The sequence below is a fragment of the Urocampus carinirostris genome, chromosome 19 (genome assembly GCF_059441175.1).
Source record: "Urocampus carinirostris isolate Australia breed hairy pipefish chromosome 19, RoL_Ucar_1.0, whole genome shotgun sequence".
Lineage (NCBI taxonomy): Eukaryota > Metazoa > Chordata > Actinopteri > Syngnathiformes > Syngnathidae > Urocampus > Urocampus carinirostris.
This window is the reverse complement of record NC_142367.1, coordinates 25,339,124-25,362,288: the sequence shown is the minus strand read 5'-3', so window position 1 is coordinate 25,362,288 and position 23,165 is coordinate 25,339,124. Positions and strand designations below refer to the sequence as shown.

At 41.0% G+C, this 23,165-nt stretch overlaps 1 protein-coding gene and 1 pseudogene across 1 annotated transcript; one reads left to right on the top strand and one right to left on the bottom strand.

The window, feature by feature from the left end:
* Positions 1-2,456: 2,456 nt before the first annotated feature.
* Positions 2,457-22,591, bottom strand: cep55l (centrosomal protein 55 like). The gene is made up of 11 exons (XM_088323134.1): positions 22,472-22,591; positions 19,485-19,689; positions 19,288-19,399; positions 15,367-15,518; positions 9,329-9,382; positions 8,987-9,259; positions 6,629-6,822; positions 6,442-6,565; positions 5,437-5,508; positions 4,477-4,602; positions 2,457-2,972 (listed from the first exon to the last, which is right to left on the bottom strand). The coding sequence occupies exons 2-11, from the start codon at positions 19,671-19,673 to the stop codon at positions 2,772-2,774; spliced, it is 1,497 nt and encodes a 498-aa protein (XP_088179260.1). The 5' UTR covers positions 19,674-19,689; positions 22,472-22,591; the 3' UTR covers positions 2,457-2,771.
* On the top strand, positions 10,079-10,238 carry LOC148347837 (U2 spliceosomal RNA; annotated as a pseudogene).
* Positions 22,592-23,165: the final 574 nt, after the last annotated feature.

The window sequence follows — 23,165 nt, the reverse complement described above, 5'->3', positions numbered from 1 at the left end:
GGAAAAAGGCAAGAAAACCAGAGGAAGGAAAGAAAAAATAAGAGTGAAAAAAGAAAAGCAAGAAAAACAAGAATAAAAAAAAAGGAAAGGAGGAAAAATGCAAGAAAACCAGAGTGAAAAAAATAAGGAAAAGAGTGAAAAAAGACAAGCAAGAAAAACAAGAACAATGATAAAAAGTAGAGAAAAGGAGATAAAACGGAAAGAGGCAAGAAAACCAGAAGGAAAAAAAACAAAAAAATAAGGAAAAGAGTGAAAAAAGAAATGCAAGAAAAACAAGAACAATAATAAAAAGTAAAGAGAAAAGGAGAAAAAAAGGAAAAAGGCAAGAAAACCAGAAGAAAAAAATAAAGAAAAGAGTGAAAAAGAAGCAAGAAAAACAGAAGGTTAAAAAAAAAAAAAAAATAAACGAAAAAAGGAAGAAGCTTTTGGATACCTGTCGCAGCAAGATGGCAGACAATGATGTCTCTCCCTCTGGGTGAGCCTCATGTTATGAAGGATACACATTTCTTGACCTCAGAAGTATTAAAAAAAAAATTTGTATTATATCATGCATGTTTTCCTCATTATTCAAACCAATAGTTTTTCTTTCAATGAAGTGCTAAATAACACAAGGTCCCTTAAATAGAAGTATATGCAACAACATTGACTCATTCACTTTTCATCGCTCTGAAATATTTATCCGGGTTGCAAATAAGAAATTCATGCTTTCGCCTTCGGACCTGATCCTAAAGTTTCGGTTTGAAACTTTCATCCTAGCTACAGTGAATAAAGCCGGAGCGGCAACAGCTACTCGGTAATTGGACATAGAGTAGGCGGTCGGTCACCGTGGTAACAAGCAGGACAAAAACAAGTAAATCACAATGCCCTGAATAGAATCACTGCTTTGTGAAGAAAATTTACAGAGATCTTATAAAATGGTCACACCTTTATTTACGCTTTTTGTACAGTACAGTCAAAGAACACGATTAGACGGCTTAAAAGACGACGGGGTGGGGATGACCCCGGTCCTAAAAAGAAATCCCGACGGACTAAAAAGTCACATTGGCCAGGGCGGGACGGGAACAGAGACACCTTCCTCTCTATGGAGAGGACTAATCCGCTGCTTTAAATAGTTTAGTACAGGGAATTAACTCAAAGCCATCTCGTTGCGGCGTGGTGAGGCTGCAGACGTGACAAGCCGAGGTGGAGAGGTAGAGAAAAAGAGAACAAGGAGAGAAAGAGAACGAGAATGAGTGAACGAGAGAGAAAGAAAGAGAAAAAGAGAACAAAAGAGAGAAAAGAAAGAGAGAAAGAGAACAAGAATAAGTAAACAGAGAGAGAGAGAAAGAAAGAGAGAACAAGTGAGTGAACAAGAAAGAAAAAGAGAGAAAGAGAACAATAGAGAGAAAGGAAAAAGAGAGAAAGAGAACAAGAATGAGTGAACAAAAGAGAGAGAAAGAAAGAGAGAGAGCGAACGAGACATAGAACGGGAGAACGAGAGAGAAAGAAAAAGAAAAAGAGAGAAAGAGAAAGAGAGAAAAAGAATGAGTGAACAAGAGAGAGAGAAGGAGAGAAGGAAAGAGAAGAGAACAAGAGAGAGAAAGAAAAAGAAAAGAGAAAGAGAGCAAGAAAGAAAGAAAGAGAGAGAAAAAGAGAACGCAAGAGAGAACAAGAGAGCGAGAGAGAACGAGAGAGAAAGCGAAATAGAAAAAGAAGAGAAAAAGACAAAAAGAGAAAGAGAAAAAGAGCACGAGCGAGAGTGCGGGAGACAAAGAGAGTGAGCGAGCGAGAGTGACAAGTGGGCAGATCGAAGAAAATAAATGAAGAGGGAGAGAAGACTGCAATGTCTCCCTACCTCAAGCGAAGGTCAGCTTGGGAAAACATTAATGGATCCATTCAAAAAAAAAAAAAAAAAATCAGCAGTGCATGTTAGCTGGACAAAAAAAGATGGCAGCCAGCAGACTGGAGTGATGACTTCTGTTAAAATAAACACTGTCCCTTCATGATACAAAAACACATACATGATCGCGTGTTACTTGGACAAATGAAAGGCCCTGGTAGCTTAAAAACAGCAAAAAATTCCCCTTAAAAACAACTACATTTTCTTGACTACAACGATGACATATGAAAGGGCAAAGACATAAACACCCAATTTGCATAGTGCATTCAGATAGGTTAAACACTCTCTCCACCAGTGTCTCATTGACAGAAACAGAAAACAGACTGTCTTCCTATAAAGTCCTCTACAAGCCCTTTCACGTGCCTTTACTTATTAAACCGAAAGGTTTGTGACGCCCAAGGACGGTCAGAATGCACTATGCAAATCAGCGTTTCTGGCACTGTGAGTCACAATGAGATCTAATGCATTTGCGGACATCACGTGTACCACCGGTGATCTAGTGGTAAAGTGGCGGCGCCCCCGATGCAATGATCCGGGTTCGATTCCCGTTTTGCTCTTTTAATCAGCGATGCGTAACGACTGTTGTCCCAATTTTAATGAGCCTTACTGTGCAGTACACCTTATGTTTAAAAAAATATATGGCAAATGACTTAGGGGCGGTGTACCCTATAATACGGTGCACATCATACGCGGAAAACACGGTAAGTAACTCACAGTAAACACACCCTAATGAATAAATATATCCCCGAAAACAAAATATAAAAAGCTCCAAACGGACATTTTTTGAAACCCGATCAATCTTTGGCATTTGAAAAACCAAAGAAAGGCTTTCCTTGATTTTCAAAGTGCTTCGATTCTCTCAGAGTGTCCGCAAATCGAGAAAAATTACGCGTTAGGCCAAGCAGATGTCGATGTGGGCCAAGAGCTCCCTGTGCCTGCTGGTGGGGTAGTGCGCTCGGCATTGGGGGCACTCCAGGAAGCTCTCGTCCATTTTGGATGGCGACGTAGGCGAGCGGGGGTCGTCTGTGTGGAGCCGCCCCATATCCAGTTTGTTGTAAGAAGTGGGTTCCGAGAAACGGCTGATGGGCTGCTTCTGGAAGTACGATCGATACAACCGGTTTCAAAAATATGTCAAGGCCCCTAGGGATACAGTAGACCCCCTGAATACGACATTCATATGTTCTGATGTGGGGATCCAGGAATGAAATTGTTGTGAAATTCTTACATTTTAATGGCCATTCAGCCATTGTCTAGCCATCGTTAATGGAAGCCTCCCGGCATCTCTCGCCTAGGCAGGACTCGAAGGGGGAAGTGACGCTTCACAAGTCAACGCCAAATACAAATCAATGCCGGATGCCGTTATTCACGAGGAAAGAAACTCAATACTAGGGTGAAACCACCAGCATGTTGGCGTCATTTTTAAGCAGTTTTTCTGTTCTTTTATATCCAATACGTAGTCAGAATGGCAATAAACCTGGCAACAATTCAAGCATCTACAAGCACTTGTCCTAAAACAATTTTTAAACCTTGAAAAGGCAAAATTAACATTTAAGCGGAGGATAGAAACCAATGGTAATGCATAGCTAATGCGTTCCAAACCCCCAGTAACCCAGATGAAAAATATACATGAAAAAATGAAATTTCATTTACCTTTGTCAGACGTGACTTGCTGATTTTAAAACCTCCACTTACGAGGATTGTCGTGCCCTTAGAAGATCCTCCGCTTTAATCGCCTTCTTATTCTTTTTATAATCGTCTCCATCATTTAAAAGTAGTGATTCGTGTGCCTTCTTTACATAACTTGATAGTCACAAGCTGATATGCTGATGAAGCCTGTGCGGATGACCTTTATGAGATGTCTTAACTATATTTGAGAACACTATGAAAGCCAATGTTGAACGTCTGGAACTTGGAACGTGTCCCGAATGCAATGAAGCCAGTTCCCTTTCTGCCACATCTCCTCTCTGTATTTTTCAGGGCGGTGCCCAACGACGATCTCTCCGAAATAGGTGCCACTCAACGTGGGGCTCGGTTAGCTCAGTCGGTAGAGCATGGGACTCTTAAACTCAGAGTCGTGCGTTCGAGCCTCACGTTGGGCGCCACTTAATTTGGAGAAGTCGTTGGGCGGCGCCCCAAAATATACGCAGAGAGGAGATATGGCAAAAAGGGAACACTCTTTATTGCATTCAAAACACGTTCAAAGTTCCAGAAGTTCAACATTGGCTCTTATAGTGTTCTCAAATAAAGTTACGTTATCTTGTGAAGGTCGTCCCTTCACCAGATGCCTACATACATATCATTATTATTATTATTATTATTATTAGACATTCCACAACAATTGCATAATGGCATTTCGCGATGCAAACCAATAGCACAGCATTTTAAATGACGTCGACCGATAGCACACAGGCATTTTAAAGATAAGTCTACCTACGCACAAATACATTGGTTATGCTGTGTCGCGGTGAAAATAAGAGATGGAAAAAACATACTTTTGCAGTCTATTAAGTGAAAACGTTGCAAGGCGGGGTCGCTGTATCCAGGGGGTCTACTGTACTTTCACATTTCGTGGCTGGAAAGAGATGGATGATACTTACTGCCGACTCCAACTTGGCAATTTGATCACGGGCTTTGCGGAGCTCCTTGAGGACTTTGGAAAGCTGGTGCTGCACGCTCTGGCGGTCCATTTTCTCGTTTTCAAAGTCTTTCGCGGAGTGCTGAATCTTTTAGGACGGAACGGACAAGAAGCCTTTTTATTCTGGACAATAAAGCAACCCGAAATGCTCAAGTTTCTCTGTAAAGATTGCGTTTGTCAGAAAAACTATTGCGTTTGTTGCGGTCTTTGACCATCTCTTTAAAACGTAGCCAAACCCAACCATGTTTTACTGTCAAACCACATAAAACGAGCCATAAAAGAGTGATTTCAAGCTCGTGCTTGCAGTTCTTTTATTCTAGGTTGAGATTGGTGAAAGTCAGAAAAGGATTGTTTGAAATACAGTCCAAATCCCAACCAAAACCAAAGATTATTCAAGCGCATCTAAGAAGGGACGTACTTGCACACGCCACACAAGCAGCTTGATGGAGGCTGCAGTGATGATTTCAGCCAGAAGAGGGCGTCAGAAAGTATATTTTCAAATTCCGGACACAATCTTTAATGGCTTTCTTTCATCACGAGTTAATTGTGGAACGTCACCCCCAAGGAAAACAAGGGATTACTGTACTTAAACACTTTGTATTCATGCCTATGCTCACGTTGCACAATATTTTAGCACTAATACGATCTCAAAACTGTATGTTACCTCCTACATGCCCACAATTCTTGTGTAAATATTGTGTAAATTATAACCTTTATCTTTTTCGTTCCTTTATCTTCTTTGTTTTCTTTTACCCTCACTGTTAAATGTGAACCTGGAGTGCCACGTCCAATTTCATTGTCACAATATGTTCAACCCATTTCGTAACAATGACAATAAAGGTATATTCTATTCTATTCTATTGATGAACCATAAGAAAAGGTACAGAAGGTGCCAGCACATAGTCACTTTTGGCATTGTTACCTGCTGCTCTAGCGCCGCTATCCTCCTCTGTTCTTCACTTTGGCTGAGAAGAGACTTCTGCAGCAGATTGACCTGTAGAGTTTGTATTTAAGCTCAGGTTTGCAGAAGATGTGTCTACAGTGGAACCTCGGTTCTAGACCATAATCCGTTCCAGAACCCCGTTCGAAAACCGATTTGTTCCATCACCGAAATAATTTTCCCCATTAAAAATAATGTGATACGTTTTAATCCGTTTCAACATCCTGAATGTTTACCTTGAATGTTTAACGTAAACCTAAAGCTAACCCAGGCTAATCGTATGTTCGCGTTATCGTAATCTTCCGTACGAAAGATGACGCTAACATGAACGTGTAAAAATAAAAAAATCAGGTCCTTTACAAGTCATTTAGCACCCGGGTCTCCACAACAAGTGGTGAGCGGTTCATTGGAAAGGGGGCTCCGTTCCAACACCCTGAAAGTTGGGCTCCGTTCCAACACCCTGAATCTTCAACGTAAACATAATGCTAACCCAGGCTAATCGTACGTTTGCGTTATCGTAATCTTCCGTTCGAAAGATTACGCTAACATGAACGTGTATACCCTAACCTTTGTGGTGGTCAGCAGAAGGCGCTCGCACACCTTCATATTTGGCTATTATTCATTTCTTAAATGCAATAGTTGTACGCACTACTTTTCTTTTTTTCACCTGTAGCAACTTTGCCGATTGCACTGACTTTCTTCGGAGGCATAATTAGGGGCTAAAACACTTGGTACACCTATATTAAAAGCGAAAGCAAAACGAAGCACGTCCGCACGCGATAACAGTCGGTCAGGAAAAGAGCTATCTACACCCGTACGCCGCTCAGCATCGCACCCTAGCGTACGCACTCACGCATTACCGGCGTTCGAACTCCGATTTTTTTGACCGAACAGCGAAGCAAGAACTTCTCGAAAATTTTTGTTCGAACTGAGAGGCGTTCGAAAACCGAGGTTCCACTGTATAAGCATCGATGGGGTGTCCATTACTTGAAGTAGTAGGTCTGCAGATCTCTTCCTCTCCTCTTCTAGTCTTGTGTGCATGCTCTCCAGTTCTGCCGTCATCCTGTCTGCTCGCTCTGAAGAAACCTGCCTCTCCTCGGACGCTACGTTTCTGCGGGCGACAAAGCGCGTCGATATTCCAGTCTTTCCATTGCATCGGCCTCGACCGCAGTACCTGTTGGTGAGCCTCTCCGTCCGGACCTGCAACTTGGCCTCCTCCAGCTCTTTGACCTTCTCCTTGTACTTCCTCTGCAAGGACGCCAGCTCGTCGCACTTGTCGTCGAAGCGTCGCTGGAGCGCCGCCATGTTCTCCTGCAGCCTGCTGCCACGTTCGATCTGACGCTGGAGCTCCGCCTCACTCTTGATACCCTGTGTCGAAGCAGAAGGACGCTATGAAACAGACTGGGTCGGAAGCCTCTTGGACGCAATGAGCAATGAAACCAAACACAGGGTTCACAGGTAATGGCCAAATTCAAGCACTTTCTCAAGTCCAATTAAAATAATAATTCATACAATATTAGATTGGCAGCACGGCGGCGCAGTGGTTAGCGCATGTGCGGCACAGTTCGTGTCTTGGGAACCGCCTGAGTGGGTTCAAATCCAGCTCCAGACTTCCGTTGTGGAGTTTGTATGTTCTCCCCGTGCTTGCGTGGGTTTCCTCCGGGCACTCCGGTTTCCTCCCACATTCCAAAAAACATGCATTTCAGGTGAATTGGCCGGTCCAAATTGTCCCTAGGTGTGAATGAGCGAGTGAGTTGTCTGTCCCTGTGTGCCCTGCGATTGGCTGGCAACCAGTTCAGGGTGTCCCCTGCCCACTGCCCGATGATTGCTGGGATGGGCTCCAGCACCACCGCGACCCTACTAAGGATAAGCGGTGCAGCTAATGAGATGAGACAATATTAGATTGTTGTATTATATATATCATTGTATTGAACTGTCAATATCGTTTTTATTATTGATCCAACCAACACTAACGATGCATACCTGCCAACTGGAAGTCGGACGACTATTTGCACCGATATTTGGGAATTTGACAGATATCGGTATTGGTATTTTTTAAAATTATTTAAGTTTTTGGTGTTATGAGTGCACTGCAGGAAAGAAGTCTAAATATATTGTTGGTGATAGGAAGGAGTGGAGAGGTGTTGTGAAAGGATAGTGGGATTGTGGACGCGTTCTCAAGGATGGGCTCGGCACCCGTATGATGCGGCAGGGGTAAACCAGTGAAAGCTGTCGGGCCCTGCTGTTGAACAGAAGAGTGTGTTGTGTCACCCTGACCTGAGTGACATGGCCGCTTTCTGGTGTCCTGTTTCATCTGGAGGGACGAAAGCATGACCAACTTAGGTGCCTAACTTGTTTGGGTGTTTGGGCAATTGGCTTGGCCATGGTGCAAAAATGTTTGTGTGTTGTTTTTTTGCTTTTTTTTCCCCCTTTTATTTTCTTTTTAGCGTATAGGTTTGTCTTGCTGTCGGTCACCCCTCTTGAGGGATATGACCAAGGTAGATAGTAGAATTTAAGTTTAGATACAGCCGAGCCTCTCCTTCCCTCTCTCCCCTCTCTGTCTTGGACAAGACCCACCCCGCGCCTTTTGATACGATAAACGGCCAGGGGCGGGGCCTCTAAAGCAGGTAGATTAGCGTTAGAGTGGAGTAAGCAACGGCAGCTAACTCCTTGCCAACTCCGGAGTCCTGATGTGCCTGTGAACCAAGACCTCTGATAAGAGATTTTTGGGTATTTAGAGTCTGAGTAAGAACAGCATGTGTGTGATAAAGATAGTATAAAAGGTGTAGTAAACGTGTTCAAAGGAAGTAAGGTCAAGTGGAGACTGCTGAATTAGCTCTTATCATAACACGAATCAACAGTATGAGTTTGTGATTAAGAGATAAGAACAGCATGTGTGTGATAAAGATACAGTAATCCCTCGGTTATTGCGGTTAATGGGGACCAAAACCACCCGCGAAAAGTGAAAATCCGGGAAGTAGCGACACCTTAAAAAATGCTTAAAACAAAAAATTAGTTAATTATTAAATTACATTATTTTATAATTATTATTTTTTAGACCCGCGAAGCTCTGAACCAGCGAACGTGGAACCGCGAAGTAGCGAGGTCCCAATGTAGTATAAAAGGTGTAGTAAACTTGTTTAAGGGAAGCAAGGTATTAGCTCTTAGCTCTGCTCTTACATGAATCAACAGTATGAATTTGTGATTAGGAGAGCATACAGAGCATAATAAAGTAAAGGGATTAGCTTTTATCATAACGTGAGTTCATCAATCTCGCCCTAAAACGGGAGTGTCCACACTTTAATTCACGAGCTTCATTTAAATGTTGATGTACTTTGCGTTTTAAGTAAATTTAAATTGTGCTGGTTGTATTCACATTCTTATTTATCCATTGTAAAGAAATATCAAAAACATTTCTCCTTAACAACCTTAAAAATAGAAAAGGGATACAGTGCTCCTGCCACTAGTGGTAGAAACACAGTGTTCATTCTGAAAATGACATGAATTATATTTTACAAAAAAAAATCTTTACCTTCTCCTTCTGTGCAAGAAGATCCTCCTGCACCCTTGCCAGTTCATCCTTCCCCTGGTCCAGTTGCATGTGTAGATCCGACAAGGACTGCTCGTATTTCCTCTTGAGCTGGGCTTCCTTCTCCTCGCCCTCTTTGGGGGTGCTGGGAGTGGATTCCTGCTGCTTGGCTTGGCTCAGCTGCTGCTCCAGCTCCTGCGTACGAGCGACGACCGACTGGACGAAACCTTCTCGCTGCTGGTCGTAGACGAGCCACTGCTGATTCTTCTCCAGGGCCTGATGGAGAGACTCCAGAGTTCTAGTAACGTTCCTTCGGAAAACATGTGAGAAATTGGTGATACTCACATCTCGCAACTGATCTTGAACTGAGGCCAGATCTGCAGAAGATGCTTGACCGTTCTAAACAGGCAAGGACAAAACGGAAAATCAGTACGAAGCTGCATTGAAAAGAAGTGATCTGACTCACATTGATGTGGTTATTTTCATGAGGTTATATACTGTAAATTCCAGACTATAAGCCGCTACTTTTTTTCCCTAACTTTCAACCCTGCGGCTTATTCAGTGATGCGGCCAATTTATGTAATTTTTCTAACGGCCGCCAGCGGTGCTCGAGTGTTGCTACCATTAACTGCCCTGTCACAGACACCGTTTGGGGTGAAAGTTATATTATTATTATTAAAGCTTTGAAAACTTTCTCGGTGTACCGTCTTTCTTTGTAAACATGTGTAACCCATGTATAATATGTATTTGCAACTGTATATTTTTGTAATGTATTTATTTGTATTTATTTTAAGACACTTATTCTGATATGTTTTGCACGTGTGAACAAAAAATGAGGGGCGGAACAAACGCGGGGTGCCGAGTTTAAGTGGGGACCGCTAAAGGTGAGGGACAGACAAGGAAAGAAGAGGGGGTAAAAAGTTGGTTAAAGAAAAAGGAGTTGCGTCAGTAAATGTGTTCATCTGATATATTTTTCCCACCCTTACCTTTGGAAATATACACTTTTTTCCTTGGATTACTTTCAACGGGACCCGGACTCTGCAGGTCTGCATCAAACCTTAAGTACCGGTATCATTTTCCATTCATCTTGCCGGCTGTGATTTTTGGACTGTGGACTTTAATGAAGGATATGGACCTTATCTTTGCTTTTGAATGATCTTTGATTTTTGCAACTCGGAGATGGCATAGGAGCTTGCTCTGTCCACTCCACGCAACGGCCCGGTATTGCATTACCTCCGGGAACGGTGCATTCGCAATGATCGCGGCAAGGCTTGAGGGCTAGGACCTTAGCTTGGCCTTTTGGCTGAGAGTAAGTGTCCCGGCTCCTAGGCTTTGTAGCGTATTATGAACTGACCGATAACGGATAATGGATAATGATTTATGAACAAGCTAAATAACCCTTAAAACCCCTAAACCCCCCCCCCCCCATATTTAGTTTCAATCGTGGGACTTGAAGTCGGGTTTGGGTTCATTTTGTGTTACATGTTTGAATGTGGGCGCATGCGACTTATATACAGGTGCGGCTTGTGTATGTACAAAATCGGTTTACCTCCTAAAATGTGGTGGGTGCGGCGTATAATCAGGTGCGCTCTATAGGCCGGAATTTACGGTAGTTTTTGAGAAAAAGATTTTTTTTTTTCCACGTGCACTGTAAAAACTCCAATAACAAAACAAGTGAAAAAACAGATTCCAAGTGCAGAGCAATCTTCCATTTTACTCATAATCCATTAGGTCCTATTTTAAAACAGGCCAAATTATGAATTCACTTTCACGAAGAACAATTGTTAAAATAATGAGAAGGAAATATATGTAAAATCCTCAATTTAATTATAGTTGATAATCTTAAAAGACTTTTTTGTCGTTTTTTTTCTTGAATTAAATTTCAAAATGTAAAGAGTACAAAATATGCACTTAAAAAGCTGAAATAAATTGAGATAGTGTAGATATTTTAAAGAATAGCAATTCAAGGACACTAGTTAACATGGGATTGTCTACCAATGGCTCCATTGGTATGTTTACGTGTATTTTATAAATTTGTTCTTATTAAATAGCATTGCATATTACAGTAATATTCTCGTATCAGTCTTTTATTTTTCGTATTTTGCTTTAGTTTAAAAATATAAAATTAAGTAATAAGATCATAGTTTCTTTTTTATTTAACTAAGATAAAATAATTTTGTATGTAGTAAATGAGAATTAATAAATTAAACACAAGTAGAACCAAACGTTTTGAAATGATGGTTTTACTACCATTTGTAATAAAACTTAAGAATTTATCATTAAGTATTTTGGTCTTATTTTCAAGAAAATATTCATATTCTATAATGAAATATGATAATCATTTCTTCCTCATGCCATGAGGCTCTTTAACTCCACCCGGGTGAGTAAAAGCACACATTTAAACCCACCCCCACATTTGCATATTACCCTATTCTTATTACAGTGTGTATTTTCATTAGCCCTATTTAAATACTCTATATGAACACGTTATATTGAGTATTTTTGTATTCTATTTCTTTAATTTTATTATAGAATTAAAGGCACAAGCTGTTTTACTGCCAGGCCACATAAAACGAACCTACGGGGATGAATAATATATCTAATATCACATTTTTTTTGAATACAAAGTGAACATACAGTAAAATAGGAAACATAAAAAAAATTCTGAAGGAAGAATAAAAATAAATATAATACTTGAAATGAACAAAACCATTTTTGCATTGTAGTTTTTATCATTTTATGGAATTAAGTTTTTTTTTTTAATTTCCATTGTTGGAAAAAAAAAATAATAATAAACTTTTCCATCGCGAGGTTCCCACTGAGTCAATCTCTCTTTTAAGGCCCTAAGTGGTAATAATCCAATACCGACAAGAATGTGAAAATACTCTTTGCTGACATGACAGACACAACTATTTGTCAGTGTAGCATGAAAACGGTGAAAGTAAGAAAAGGGCTGCTTCTAGCGGATTCCAAACTTCTACTTCCTTCGCTAGCCGTCACAGCAGGAGTTTCATTGCTGACCATCTGATCCCCGAATATGGATATTTCCAGCCTGTGTCTGATAATGATATCAGCCAGAAACCCAAATAACCATCTTTATCATCTGACCCTCTGCCTTAGAATACACAAACATAAAAAACAAACACACTGCCACCACAGGCGGCATCTAAATGATCATCTTTGCGCTTACGACACTAAGGCTGCGTGAGACCCTTCCGGAGAGCTTGTCAACTTTTTCCTGCATGGATTAAAAAAAGGGCAAGCACGCTAAGCCAACTAATAGCTTTCGTTCGACCAGGAAGGATGGTGGTGTGGGGGGGGGTTCCTGGGTCGTCGGGGCAGATTAGTTCAAGGGGTAATCCAGGGAAGGTGACAAATTCCTAGGATATTAGTCTGTGCTACATTAGCGCTAGCTGTGTTAGCGTAGCAACAACCTCGGATGTGTTTGCAAATTCAGTTATGTCATTTGTTCAAAATTTGGAGTCTCTCGAGACAAAAGGAGGCTGAAGAGTACAATACACAGACATCGTCAACATGAAATATAGGTCTATTACACCACGACCCTCTCTCTAGTGGTAATTAAAATATTCACTGTGCTTGATGAAAATAAGGGGCTAAATGAAAAGGGCCAAAAAAATCTGTAAACCCCAATTCATTGTTTATTTCTGTAAAGTGGGCTTAAACGTATTTACTCAAGGTGTGTATTTCTAATCAGTTTGATGTTCCTTTTGGCCGTCTCCTAGCCTTCCTGTCTTTGTTTAAAGGTGTTGGTACTTTTCTGGGTGGGGGGGGGGGGGGGGGGCTGGGGTGGGCATTGTCTTTGTCTCAACAAACCAGTACTTTTCCATGACTTTATTTCAATAAAACACAAAGGCAGGCTGGGGAAAAGTCAGAAGGAGCGTGGCCAGCGAGACGAGAATGAGTAAATTATCTGTTCCTCTATCGCTTCTTCTCCAGCTGCAGTTGTTAAAAAAAAAAAAAGTTTTTTCCTGAATTTCCTTCTGGAGTAAGCCAATTTTTTTTTAGCTCTCCCACACTTCAGTGGTCGTTTTAGACCCAACATAATCTCATAAGATTACCCAAGTGACCATATAATTTTAGGAAAAACAAAACGTTTATAATTATAATTTTATAATTTTCTTTAAGGAGCTGTACAGAATTTTGAACTTTTTTTGCTCTCTGCCTTCATCGTCTGGCTTGTGTCGTCATTGCAGCCACAGCCGGTGTGTTCATGTTGCACGTGCGTGCATTTCTTAGACCCGCTCGAATAAACCCTTCGTTTCTCATCTTTCTTGGGGTTTGGACTCCACTAGAAACAGCCCTTTTCTTACTTTCACCTTTCTCATGCTACACTGACAAATACAGGGATCAGAATGGAGATTTTCATTTTCAGCTGAAATAGCCAGCGTCCAGGAATAAACCAGGGCGGAACACCCCCCCCAATGCATTATACTATCCATTTTAATTAGACTTTTTTTTTTAAACTATATTTTTCTTGGACAATATCTCTATTATTTGTGATTGCAACATCCTTTGCTGTCTGGTCATCCTGAAAGGGGGATGCCACATGTGCGGGCCCTTCTCAAGGTTTCTTCATTTTCCTCATGTTGAGGTTTTTGAGTTTTTCCTTGCCCTCATGTTGGTTCCAGATCAGGGGATGGTGTCATAATAGTCTGAGAAAAATAGTCTGTGTAATAACCTGTGAAGCCCTTTGAGACGCTTTGTGATTAAGGGCTATACAAATAAAAATGACTTGAATTAAAAACGTCTTACAAATGTGCATCACAATATAGTGAAAACACTTGAGCAAATAAAATCTGTCTGGCATAAAACGGTAACAACATTTTAATATTCTATGCTTCCCACACACTGGGTGGTTGTGTTGTTTAACATGGTGACATGAGTCAGAAAGCGTAGACTTTATGCCTATATTTAACTCGACATAACTCAAACGTGACAAAGAGAACAAAGTGGAGACAAGAGTGTGTCGGGGTGTTGCTGGGACCCATGCTGGGTTGCGTCTTTCGGGAAGGATGTTGTTTTGACACTTTCAAGGCCGCAAGGGGAGATGATGTCGACGTCAGTGCAGGTCAAACAGCACCACTTAGCGGCGGGAGCTATAACTGCGCACTTAAGTAAAGGGTCTGCATTTCTATAGCGCTTTTCAAGTCAATGAAGACCCCCCGATGTGCCTCGTAAAGTGAGTAAGATTTTTCTTAAATTAAAAAAACAAAAAACTCATGTCTCAAAATTCTCAGATGTGGAGGTGCTTGTATAAAGAGCTACAGCGCCCCCTTTAGCTGAGTGCTCAAAGCTCATCTCTTCGTCTTTTTCATTTTCACTCCCTCTTTTCTCCTGCATTCTCTCGTATCTCTCTTTTGCCCTGTGTCTTTTTCTTCCTGCTCGTTTTTTTACCCTTGTCCCATGTCTCTCTCTTTTCTCTGTATCTCTTTTTTTCTCTCTCCTCTATTTCTATATTTGTTTCTTCATTCACTCTCTTTTTCTCTTACTCTACTTCTCTACATTTTTCTCCCTCCCTTTTTTCATTAAGTGTTGACATCTCAGAGTTGGGTAGGGTTACTTGAACTGGATTAGTTTCAATTCATTTTGGATTACTCCAATACCAAATATGCCCATAAAAGACAAAAGAAACTAAATATGAATCAAATGATGACTCACAACACGCGGTACGCTTTCTCTCCTGGCTTTGATCTCTTTGATCCCCGGCAAAACGAACACAAAATGCGACGGAAACAAAATGAAAATAAATCCAAACAGCTTGCCAACATCATTTTTGCTGGTCCATGTATTCCAAGCCTGCACAAAATTTGGTAATTTTAAATTGGTTATATTTTTGTATTGTGAGTGAAATAACATCAGGGTGGGTTTTTCTCAAAATTCTCTGGTTGATTAATGTTAGTCTGCAAAAACAGCTAGTTTCTTGGAACTGGCGACCTCCAGTGGACATATTCAAAACTGCAAGTGATAATTTCTCATTTTTCTCCGAGTGCTTTGTTCAGCATCCTCTCGCGGGCCACAATTGACCCACGGGCCAGGAGTTTTACACAAGAAAATAGATAAATCCTTCGCTAATATACAATTGTTAGAACCTCTATGTAGGGCTTTACAAAATAGCAGAGCCGTAAAAAGTACAGTATCTATTTTAAGTACAATATCCGCATTTTATTTAAATATATCTTCTTGCAACAGAGAGCCTAATTAAGATTTTCACTCTACTCTTGCTGAAGCGCTGCCTGATTAGTCATCGAAATTGAATTTGCTCTAATCTCGACTAATCTTCATGTAATTAATTGAAATGCACCGTCCTGGGAAAAACGAGCAGATAACCCCCGAAATGATCCCGAGTGTTGTTACGGGCATACCGCCACTTGCGTCTCCAGGGACTGGCAGCGAGCGGAAACCGTGGTCAGCTGCTTTTTCAGGTTTTCGGTTTCCTCCATCAGATTCTGGACGTGGAGGTCCTTCTGCTCGCCGTCTTTGCGCTGCTGGGCGAGCTGGGATTGCAGCGCCGCAACTACCTGAAACGGAGTACAGTGAAGTTATTTTTTAAGTACAGTTCTACCAGGCACGTTAAACTCCAGGTTTGATGTTCTCGGGTGGGCAAAATCGGTCAAGAAATTAAATAAAGTCAATGCCAAATATTCAGCTTTGTTTTCCAGTACTTTGCTTTATCGTTCAGCCGACCCTACAAATTATTTACGAACATTGGAAATTTGATGTTAGCTGTTTAACCATATTTTTTTAAGTTTAACGGTTTAGTAAATGCAGATTTACATCTGAACCAACTCAACACTAAACAAAGAAACTAAAGAGGGAGCTATAAATAGAAATATCTCATCTCATTAGCTGCACCGCTTATCCTCAGTAGGGTCGCGGGTGGGGCTGGAGCCCATCCAAGCAATCATCGGGCAGTGGGCAGGGGACACCCACAACTGGTTGCCAGCCAATCGCAGGGCACACAGGGACAGACAACTCGCTCGCTCATTCACACCTAGGGACAATTCGGACCGGCCAATCCACCTGAAATGCATGTCTTTGGAATGTGGGAGGAAACCGGAGTGCCCGGAGGAAACCCACACAAGCACGGGGAGAACATACAAACTCCGCACAGGAAGTCCGGTAGCTGGATTTGAACCCACACAGGAGGTTCCCAAGACCCTAGAACTGTGCCACACACACGCTAACCACTGCGCCGCCGTGCTGCCCGAATAGAAATATGCTTGCCTCAATTGTGATGGGGCTTTGAAATAAGAGCAAAAAATACAAAATAAGAAATTTAGCAGCGATTAGGCAATAACAATAACATTAGACACACCTTGAGTAAATACGTTTAAGCCTACTTTACAGAAATAAACAATGAATTGGTGTTTACAGATTTTTTTTTCCGCCCTTTTCATTTAGCCCTTATTTTCATCAAGCACAGTGAATATTTTAATTACCACTAGAGAGCGGTGTAATAGACTTATATTTCATGTTGATGATGTTTCTGCATTGTTTGTTGCTGTCCTTTGCTACAGCCATTGCAACTCGGTCAAAATAATAGGCTGGCCCACCTGAAGCCGAGAAAGTACTGCATTTTTTTGTCCAAAACCTGACTGGATGTGTTATTTTACACCAATACTATCCTTTAGAGACAGGACTGAGCATTTGGTTAGTTTTGGGTTGCATTTATTTAAAAATAAATAAATAAATAAATAAATCGTAACCCTTGATAGAAATAACATAGGCTTGCCTCTCTCCTTGACAAACTCAGAAATTTACGACGGGCCGGAATAAATCATTCAGCGAACCGGAACCCAGCCCGCGGGCTGTATGTCTGACAGTTATTCAGTATTCGTCGTAGAAATAGAATAATGGATTTTTGCTCTCACAAAAATGCTCCGATACGAACGCACATTTACGACTATACCAACTTTGTGACATGAAATCAGACACTTAAAAAATAAGGATGAAACACCTTATCCAAGAACAGCCCTCTGCAGAAATGTTATTATTCAGCTCATGCAGCAACTGTGTATGCAGCCTACTCTATTTGTGTTAGTGGGCAAAATTACATCATTACTCATACTTTAGTTTATCTACTGAAGATTTTTTCTCCTTGCCCTATCCATATCATGCACTTCTCCTACATAGTACCTCCAAGTTTTCAAACTGAGACGCCGCAAAACTGAAGTACGCCGAGACAAGGGCTACATTTATAGGAAATATATAAGAAAATCACAAGTGGATATAAAATGCTACTTAATCTGTTTAATGGTACTTTTAGGAGAGTGCCACCAGCGCAAGTATTCACTGATACAAACAACCGAATGTAATGCTCCATTTGGAACGGACCAAAATAAAATCAAACGAACCCCCCAGAATGAATGGCCGAACAAGAGATGCTATACCCTTAAAGATCAGGTCCAGGTAGTCATTTCCTGATTCAAGAGTTCCAAAAGTTACTTTTTACCCTATATAATTTCAACTCAATATTAATAATTGTGCAGTTATTTCAAGGAGAATATTTTGGAGAGATCGCCGTTGGGCGTTGCCCCAAAATATACGCAGAGAGGAGATATGGCGAAAAGGGAACTCGCTTTATTGCAATTGGGATATGTTACAAGTTCCAGACGTTCAACATTGGCTTTTATAGTGTTCTCAAATAAAGTTAAGATATACCGTGAAGGTCGTTTGCCCCGGCTCCCTCACCTGATCAGCTTGTAACCTCGTGCAACAACGTCATCCCACAACCTTCACCAGATGCCTACATACTTATCATTAATTCTATTGTATTCTATTAGTTAGTATCCACATTCCACAAAAAAATCTACTTATTATATCAAAGACAATCTAGCAAATCATTACTTTCTAAATAATGTAGACTTAATTGGCGTGTTAAAATCACTATATTTAATGAAACTTAACTTACTTATAATAATTTAATGTGCGTAAACATAACTGAATTATTTTGATCTGTCTTGAATTGCAATAAATGAAGTCTTTCTATTTAAATGAATCCTTAGAACAGTCGTTTTTGAGAAAACAGCTAAATTAAGGCTTTCATATAACAATTCCCAGCTAACTCACTCGAAACGAAGATGAAATGATTCATTTATTTTTCTATGCACAATAAAAAGGAAAATTGGAGCAAGGGAGTCTTGGCTGCAACCAATGTTCCCTGTAATTTTCCAGGGGCCTGAACGTTCACACAAAGTCGGTGAGCAACGTTTGAAACAACAGTGAGCAACGGCAATCCCAAGTGTGGCAAGATAATTAATTATCAAACATGTTCAAAACTTGACATCAAGTGACATTTTGCTGAGTTTCCGGCAATGCAAAATTATTTTTCACTTTTGAAGGAATTGACTCATGTACGATTGCCTACAAACGTCATTTGTTTTTACAATTCTTTCACAAGATTTACATTTCTTTTTTTTCCTGGTATCTTTTGTTGCCTAATACTAACATTTTTGGGGGCTTATTTCGTCGGTTGCACGATACACAACTGTTTTTGATCACATTTTTAGTGGAAGTACAATGTTGGCAACAAGATTGACTTGGTATAATTGGAAATTATTTGAATGTGACAAACTTTCTTCTTTTTCCCTGTTTTTTTCTATTTTTTTAAATTCCTCTAAAAAAAAAACTCATTGTTTATTTTTTCCTAGCTGCTACTTTTTTCTTTTTGATCTCTATTTACCTTTTTCCCTTTTCCTTTTTTTCTCTTCATTTTGTTTCGTTTTTTTCCTCAGCTTTTCACTACTTTTTCATTTTAGTATATTTTTCTTTTCGTTCTATTCCCCCTTCCTTTAAATCATTTTGTGCATAATTTTACATCATATTTGGTCATATAGGGATGAAAGAAGCAAAAACAACCTGAAGAGCCATTTAGGACCCGAAAGAGCAGGTTCCTTTTAGTGAGCCGAGCTGAAGAAGCCGGTTCTCTAGAAACTCTACTGACTTTACTCAACTTCGTTCGACTTCCACTTCCAAATACCGCAATCAGAAAACAGCGTCAGGGGAACCCGTGTATTTTTATCTTCATGTAACTTTGACTTAATTGGCTTCTTAATTAGCAATTTCGAGCCCTAATTTTTGTGAGCTGGCTAGATTTTCTTGTGCGCGGAAAAGCTGAGTAGTGCACAATTGCGCACACGCAGCTTAGAGGGAACATTGGCTGCAACTGAGACTTTAATAATCAAACCGCAGGTACGAATTTCGGTCAAATAGCCAAAAATTGGTGCCAATAATCGGCAAACCTCTAGTACAGTATCCACTTCGATCTAAGCATCCAAAGATACTTTCCTCTCCCCCTTTCGCCGCCAGCTGCTGCCTCACAGTTTCCAACTCGTGCTCCTTGACCAGCAGCTGCTGATTGTTCCTCTCGCGAAGTGTCTCCAGCGAAACGATCCTCTGCAACGAAAGCACATTGGAGATCGAAGCGTTCGATCGTGTCACGCCGCCGAGTGATTTGCGTCGGTTGCTCGGACGTCCTCACTTCCAGCAGCTTGCTTTTGTCGGCGTCGGGCGGTCTCGTGTGACGTTTTGCCATCTCGTCCATCTTTCTCCGGAGATGGGCGTTCTCCTTCTTGATTTTCTCCACTTCCGCCTCGGCTTTGGAGGCCGAGCTGGAGGATTTGAAGCCCAGTTTGGCGACGATGCTGTCTTTGGCCCCTTTGGATGTCATGGTGGCTTTTGCTTACCTATGAGAAATGAGCCGTTGGGGAGGATGTGTGGTTAACACAGGCAACAGACGTTGAATTCTACTTTCCAAAAATGTGAGAGATATTAAAGATATAAACTCTTTGCTGGCGGAATCATTCCGATAAAAACACTTATTGAGTTTTAAATCTACTCCGTGGATGCCTCAGCTCAGCCTGACCGGCCATCTTGAGGCTAAACTGAAAACTGAGGGCGGCAGTAGCTCAGGAGGTAGAGCGCTCGTCTTGGGATCAAGGGATCCCAGTTCGAATCCCGGCTCGTCCGTGTCGAAGTGTCCTTGGGTAAGACACTGAACCCCTTATACCCCCAATAAGCAGGTTAGCGCCTTACATGGCTGCAAGGCCGCTATTGGGAAATGTGGAGCACATTGTAAAGCGCTTTGGGAAGTCATTGACTTGAAAAGCGCTATATAAATGCAGATCATCAAAACATCCGGTCAGTAGACGTGGTTTATTGATGTCACACATAAAGAGGAAATGAAGTCACACATGGGTGTGATATTTACGTTACAATGAAAATTAGACTGAAAAACGTATCGAAATAGACTTTCGACTTTTTAACGTGACTACGTGTGTGTGTGTGTGTTGATGGTTTTTATATTAGCAATATAAAAACAGGTTAAAAAAGTTAATTTCATAGCATGGAAGTCTGAGAAATACACAACCAAAAACAGCCAACTTTACATAGATAAGTATCATTGAGAGGCTTTGTATAAAGGGACAGTGTGTTTTATTTGATCACAAGTATTCTGACTTGACTAGTCACCGGTCCGCAAGGGGCCGGTCAAACTAGGGCTGCTGCACTAAACATAAAAATGCTCAAAATATAATGACAATATATGCATCCGTCCATCAATTATCTGCACTGTTTATCCTGAGTAGGGTCACGGGGGTGCTGGAGCCCATCCCAGCTATTTCTGGGCAATGAGCAGGGGACACCCTGAACTGGTTGCCTGCTCACAACTCACTCGCTAATTCCCACCTAGGGACAATTTGGACCGACCAATTAACCTGACATGCATGTTTTTTGGGCTATGGGAGGAAACCCATGCAAGCACAGGGAGAACATGCAAACTCCACACAGGAGGTTCGATCTCGTGACCTCAGAACTGGGCACACAGAGACAGAGAACTCACTTGCTCATTCCACCCAAGGAAAATTTAAACTAGCTATTTAACCTGACATACATGTTTTTGGAATGTGGGAGGAAATCCTTGCAGGCACAAGGAGAACATGCAAACTCCACACGTGAAAGGTCTGGACTTGAACCCTAAACTTCTGCACCGCGGGGCTGCGCGCTAACCACCCAGCCGCTGTGTCGCCCTAATGACAATCTATATACTGGTTAAAAAAAAAAATTACGAATGAACATTTTTTTGGTGCTAACTGTCTTCTTTGCCCCTAATTCTACATCAAAAACAAGACAACAAAAACACTCAAAACATACCATAAAATTACTACAAAACTAAATATCAAATTTAGTGCTTAAAACAAGGTCGTAAATACGAAATAAAACTGCAGTCATATTACCAAAGAAAATCTACAAAAATACAACTACAGTAATTTTCTGGCGTGTCTCATCATTATAGCCTGTCAAGCTCCTAATGTTGCACGTGCAAGAGCGTGCATTTCCTAGACGCGCTTGAATAAACTCTTTTTATTTCATTTTTCAATCTTTTTTTTAAGGTTTGGGTTGGTTTTTGGGCTTTCCTCTTAACAGGCCTTTTCTTACTTTCACCATTTTCATGTTACCCTAACAATATACCGCTGTATGAGCACAAAGCCCCACATTCAAAGAAACCCACCACCCCTGTGCTACCTTACATGTTTTGCCACCCCGAACCGCTCTGCTAAAAGTAAGATAAAACCAGATAGGTGCGTTGGGAAAAAATATGGGCATTGTTTGCACATACTTAATTGAGAAAAAACTATATATTAACAACTTTTTATGGGGGGCAGCATGGCGGCGCAGTGGTTAGCGCACGTGCGGCACAGTTCATGTCTTGGGAACCTCCTGCGTGGGTTCAAATCCAGCTCCAGACTTCCTGTGCGGAGTTTGTATGTTCTCCCCGTGCTTGCGTGGGTTTCCTCCTGGCACTACGGTTTCCTCCCACATTCCAAAAACATGCATTTCAGGTGAATTGGCCGGTCCAAATTGTCCCTAGGTATGAATGAGCGAGTGAGTTTTCTGTCCCCGTGTGCCCTGCGATTGGCTGGCAACCATTTCAGGGTGTCCCCTGCCCACTGCCCGATGATTGCTGGGATGGGCTCCAGCACCCCCGCGACCCTACTGAGGATAAACGGTGTAGCTAATGAGATGAACTTTTTATGGACAACTCAAACGATTATTATTATTTAACAAGGTTTGTTTTACCATTAGGGGGCGCTAGATAATACAAAATGTATATCTCAATAGATTGCACACATAACGTATTACTCTGCATCAGGAAATGAACACCAATTCGAAACATGGGCTCAGTGACGTCACTTATATCACTAACACACGTCTTTGTATACTTTATTTATTTTCTAAGTTGTTTGTGTTTATTTCTCAGTCGTTTGAATACAAAATAAGCACTTAAATACAATAAATAAACAGCAAATTTCCATTATACATGCCAACATGCATTTAGCCATTTGACATAATTCACAAGACACTTCCGATAAGACAAACAACCTAATGTTTTGATATAACAAGTTAGGACTCAGTTTAAATATACATTTTAAACATTTTTTTAGATTATAAATGAAGAAATATACTTACGGTGGGGTAAAAGAGGATTTTGTTGGGGTTCGAATTAGTCGCCGCTTCTTTGTTTAAATCTCCTTCAACTGATTCTGACTTCCTTAAGTTTGAATTACGGCGCCGTGACGTCACGTCCGGAATTTTGGGTACGTTTGCTTCCCCAAATCGAACCTCCCTTAGTACGTTCGATGCGATGCTGAAATTATTACATCACTTTGTTTGATTTTGAATTTTAAGATAAAATATTTCTAGGAACGTTTTCGATATAAAATAAAATCGTCGTCTAATTTAGTACTAGCAATGTGAAATGTGATTGGTTGGTAACGCCACCGCGGCGGGTTTTGCAACGAATGAAGCGCACCCAAGTGAGAGCGTGTGACTTGACGGTCTGGTTTTTCTGGCTGTAACGATATTTATGTAACGGGTGTAATAGTAACTTTTGTTTTATTGAAATTCCTGCTGAAATATGTTGTATAGTTTCTGTATAAGTGTCCTGCAATGATGAGTCCAACAGTGCCACCTGCTGGTATGTGGTAAGGTTTGGTTTGGCTTTAGACTTTGCGACAGGAAGGTGGGGTTTTTTGGCAGTCTACAACGAGCTGCCAACGGTAAGACACCATCTTTTGGTGCTCCGCAAAAAGTTAAATTTAAACATTAAAACCACAGCTGACAAATCTCTCAACATGGACACTAATGTGATTGATGCTGTCAA

Coding starts and splice junctions, on each gene's coding strand:
- cep55l (XM_088323134.1), bottom strand. CDS start 19,673: ATGACATCCAAAGGGGCCAAAGACAGCATCGTCGCCAAACTGGGCTTC. Junction 6,566..6,628: donor ACGGAGAGGCTCACCAACAG/GTACTGCGGTCG, acceptor TGTCGCCCGCAG/AAACGTAGCGTCCGAGGAGA. Junction 5,509..6,441: donor CTGCAGACCTACTACTTCAA/GTAATGGACACC, acceptor CAAACTCTACAG/GTCAATCTGCTGCAGAAGTC.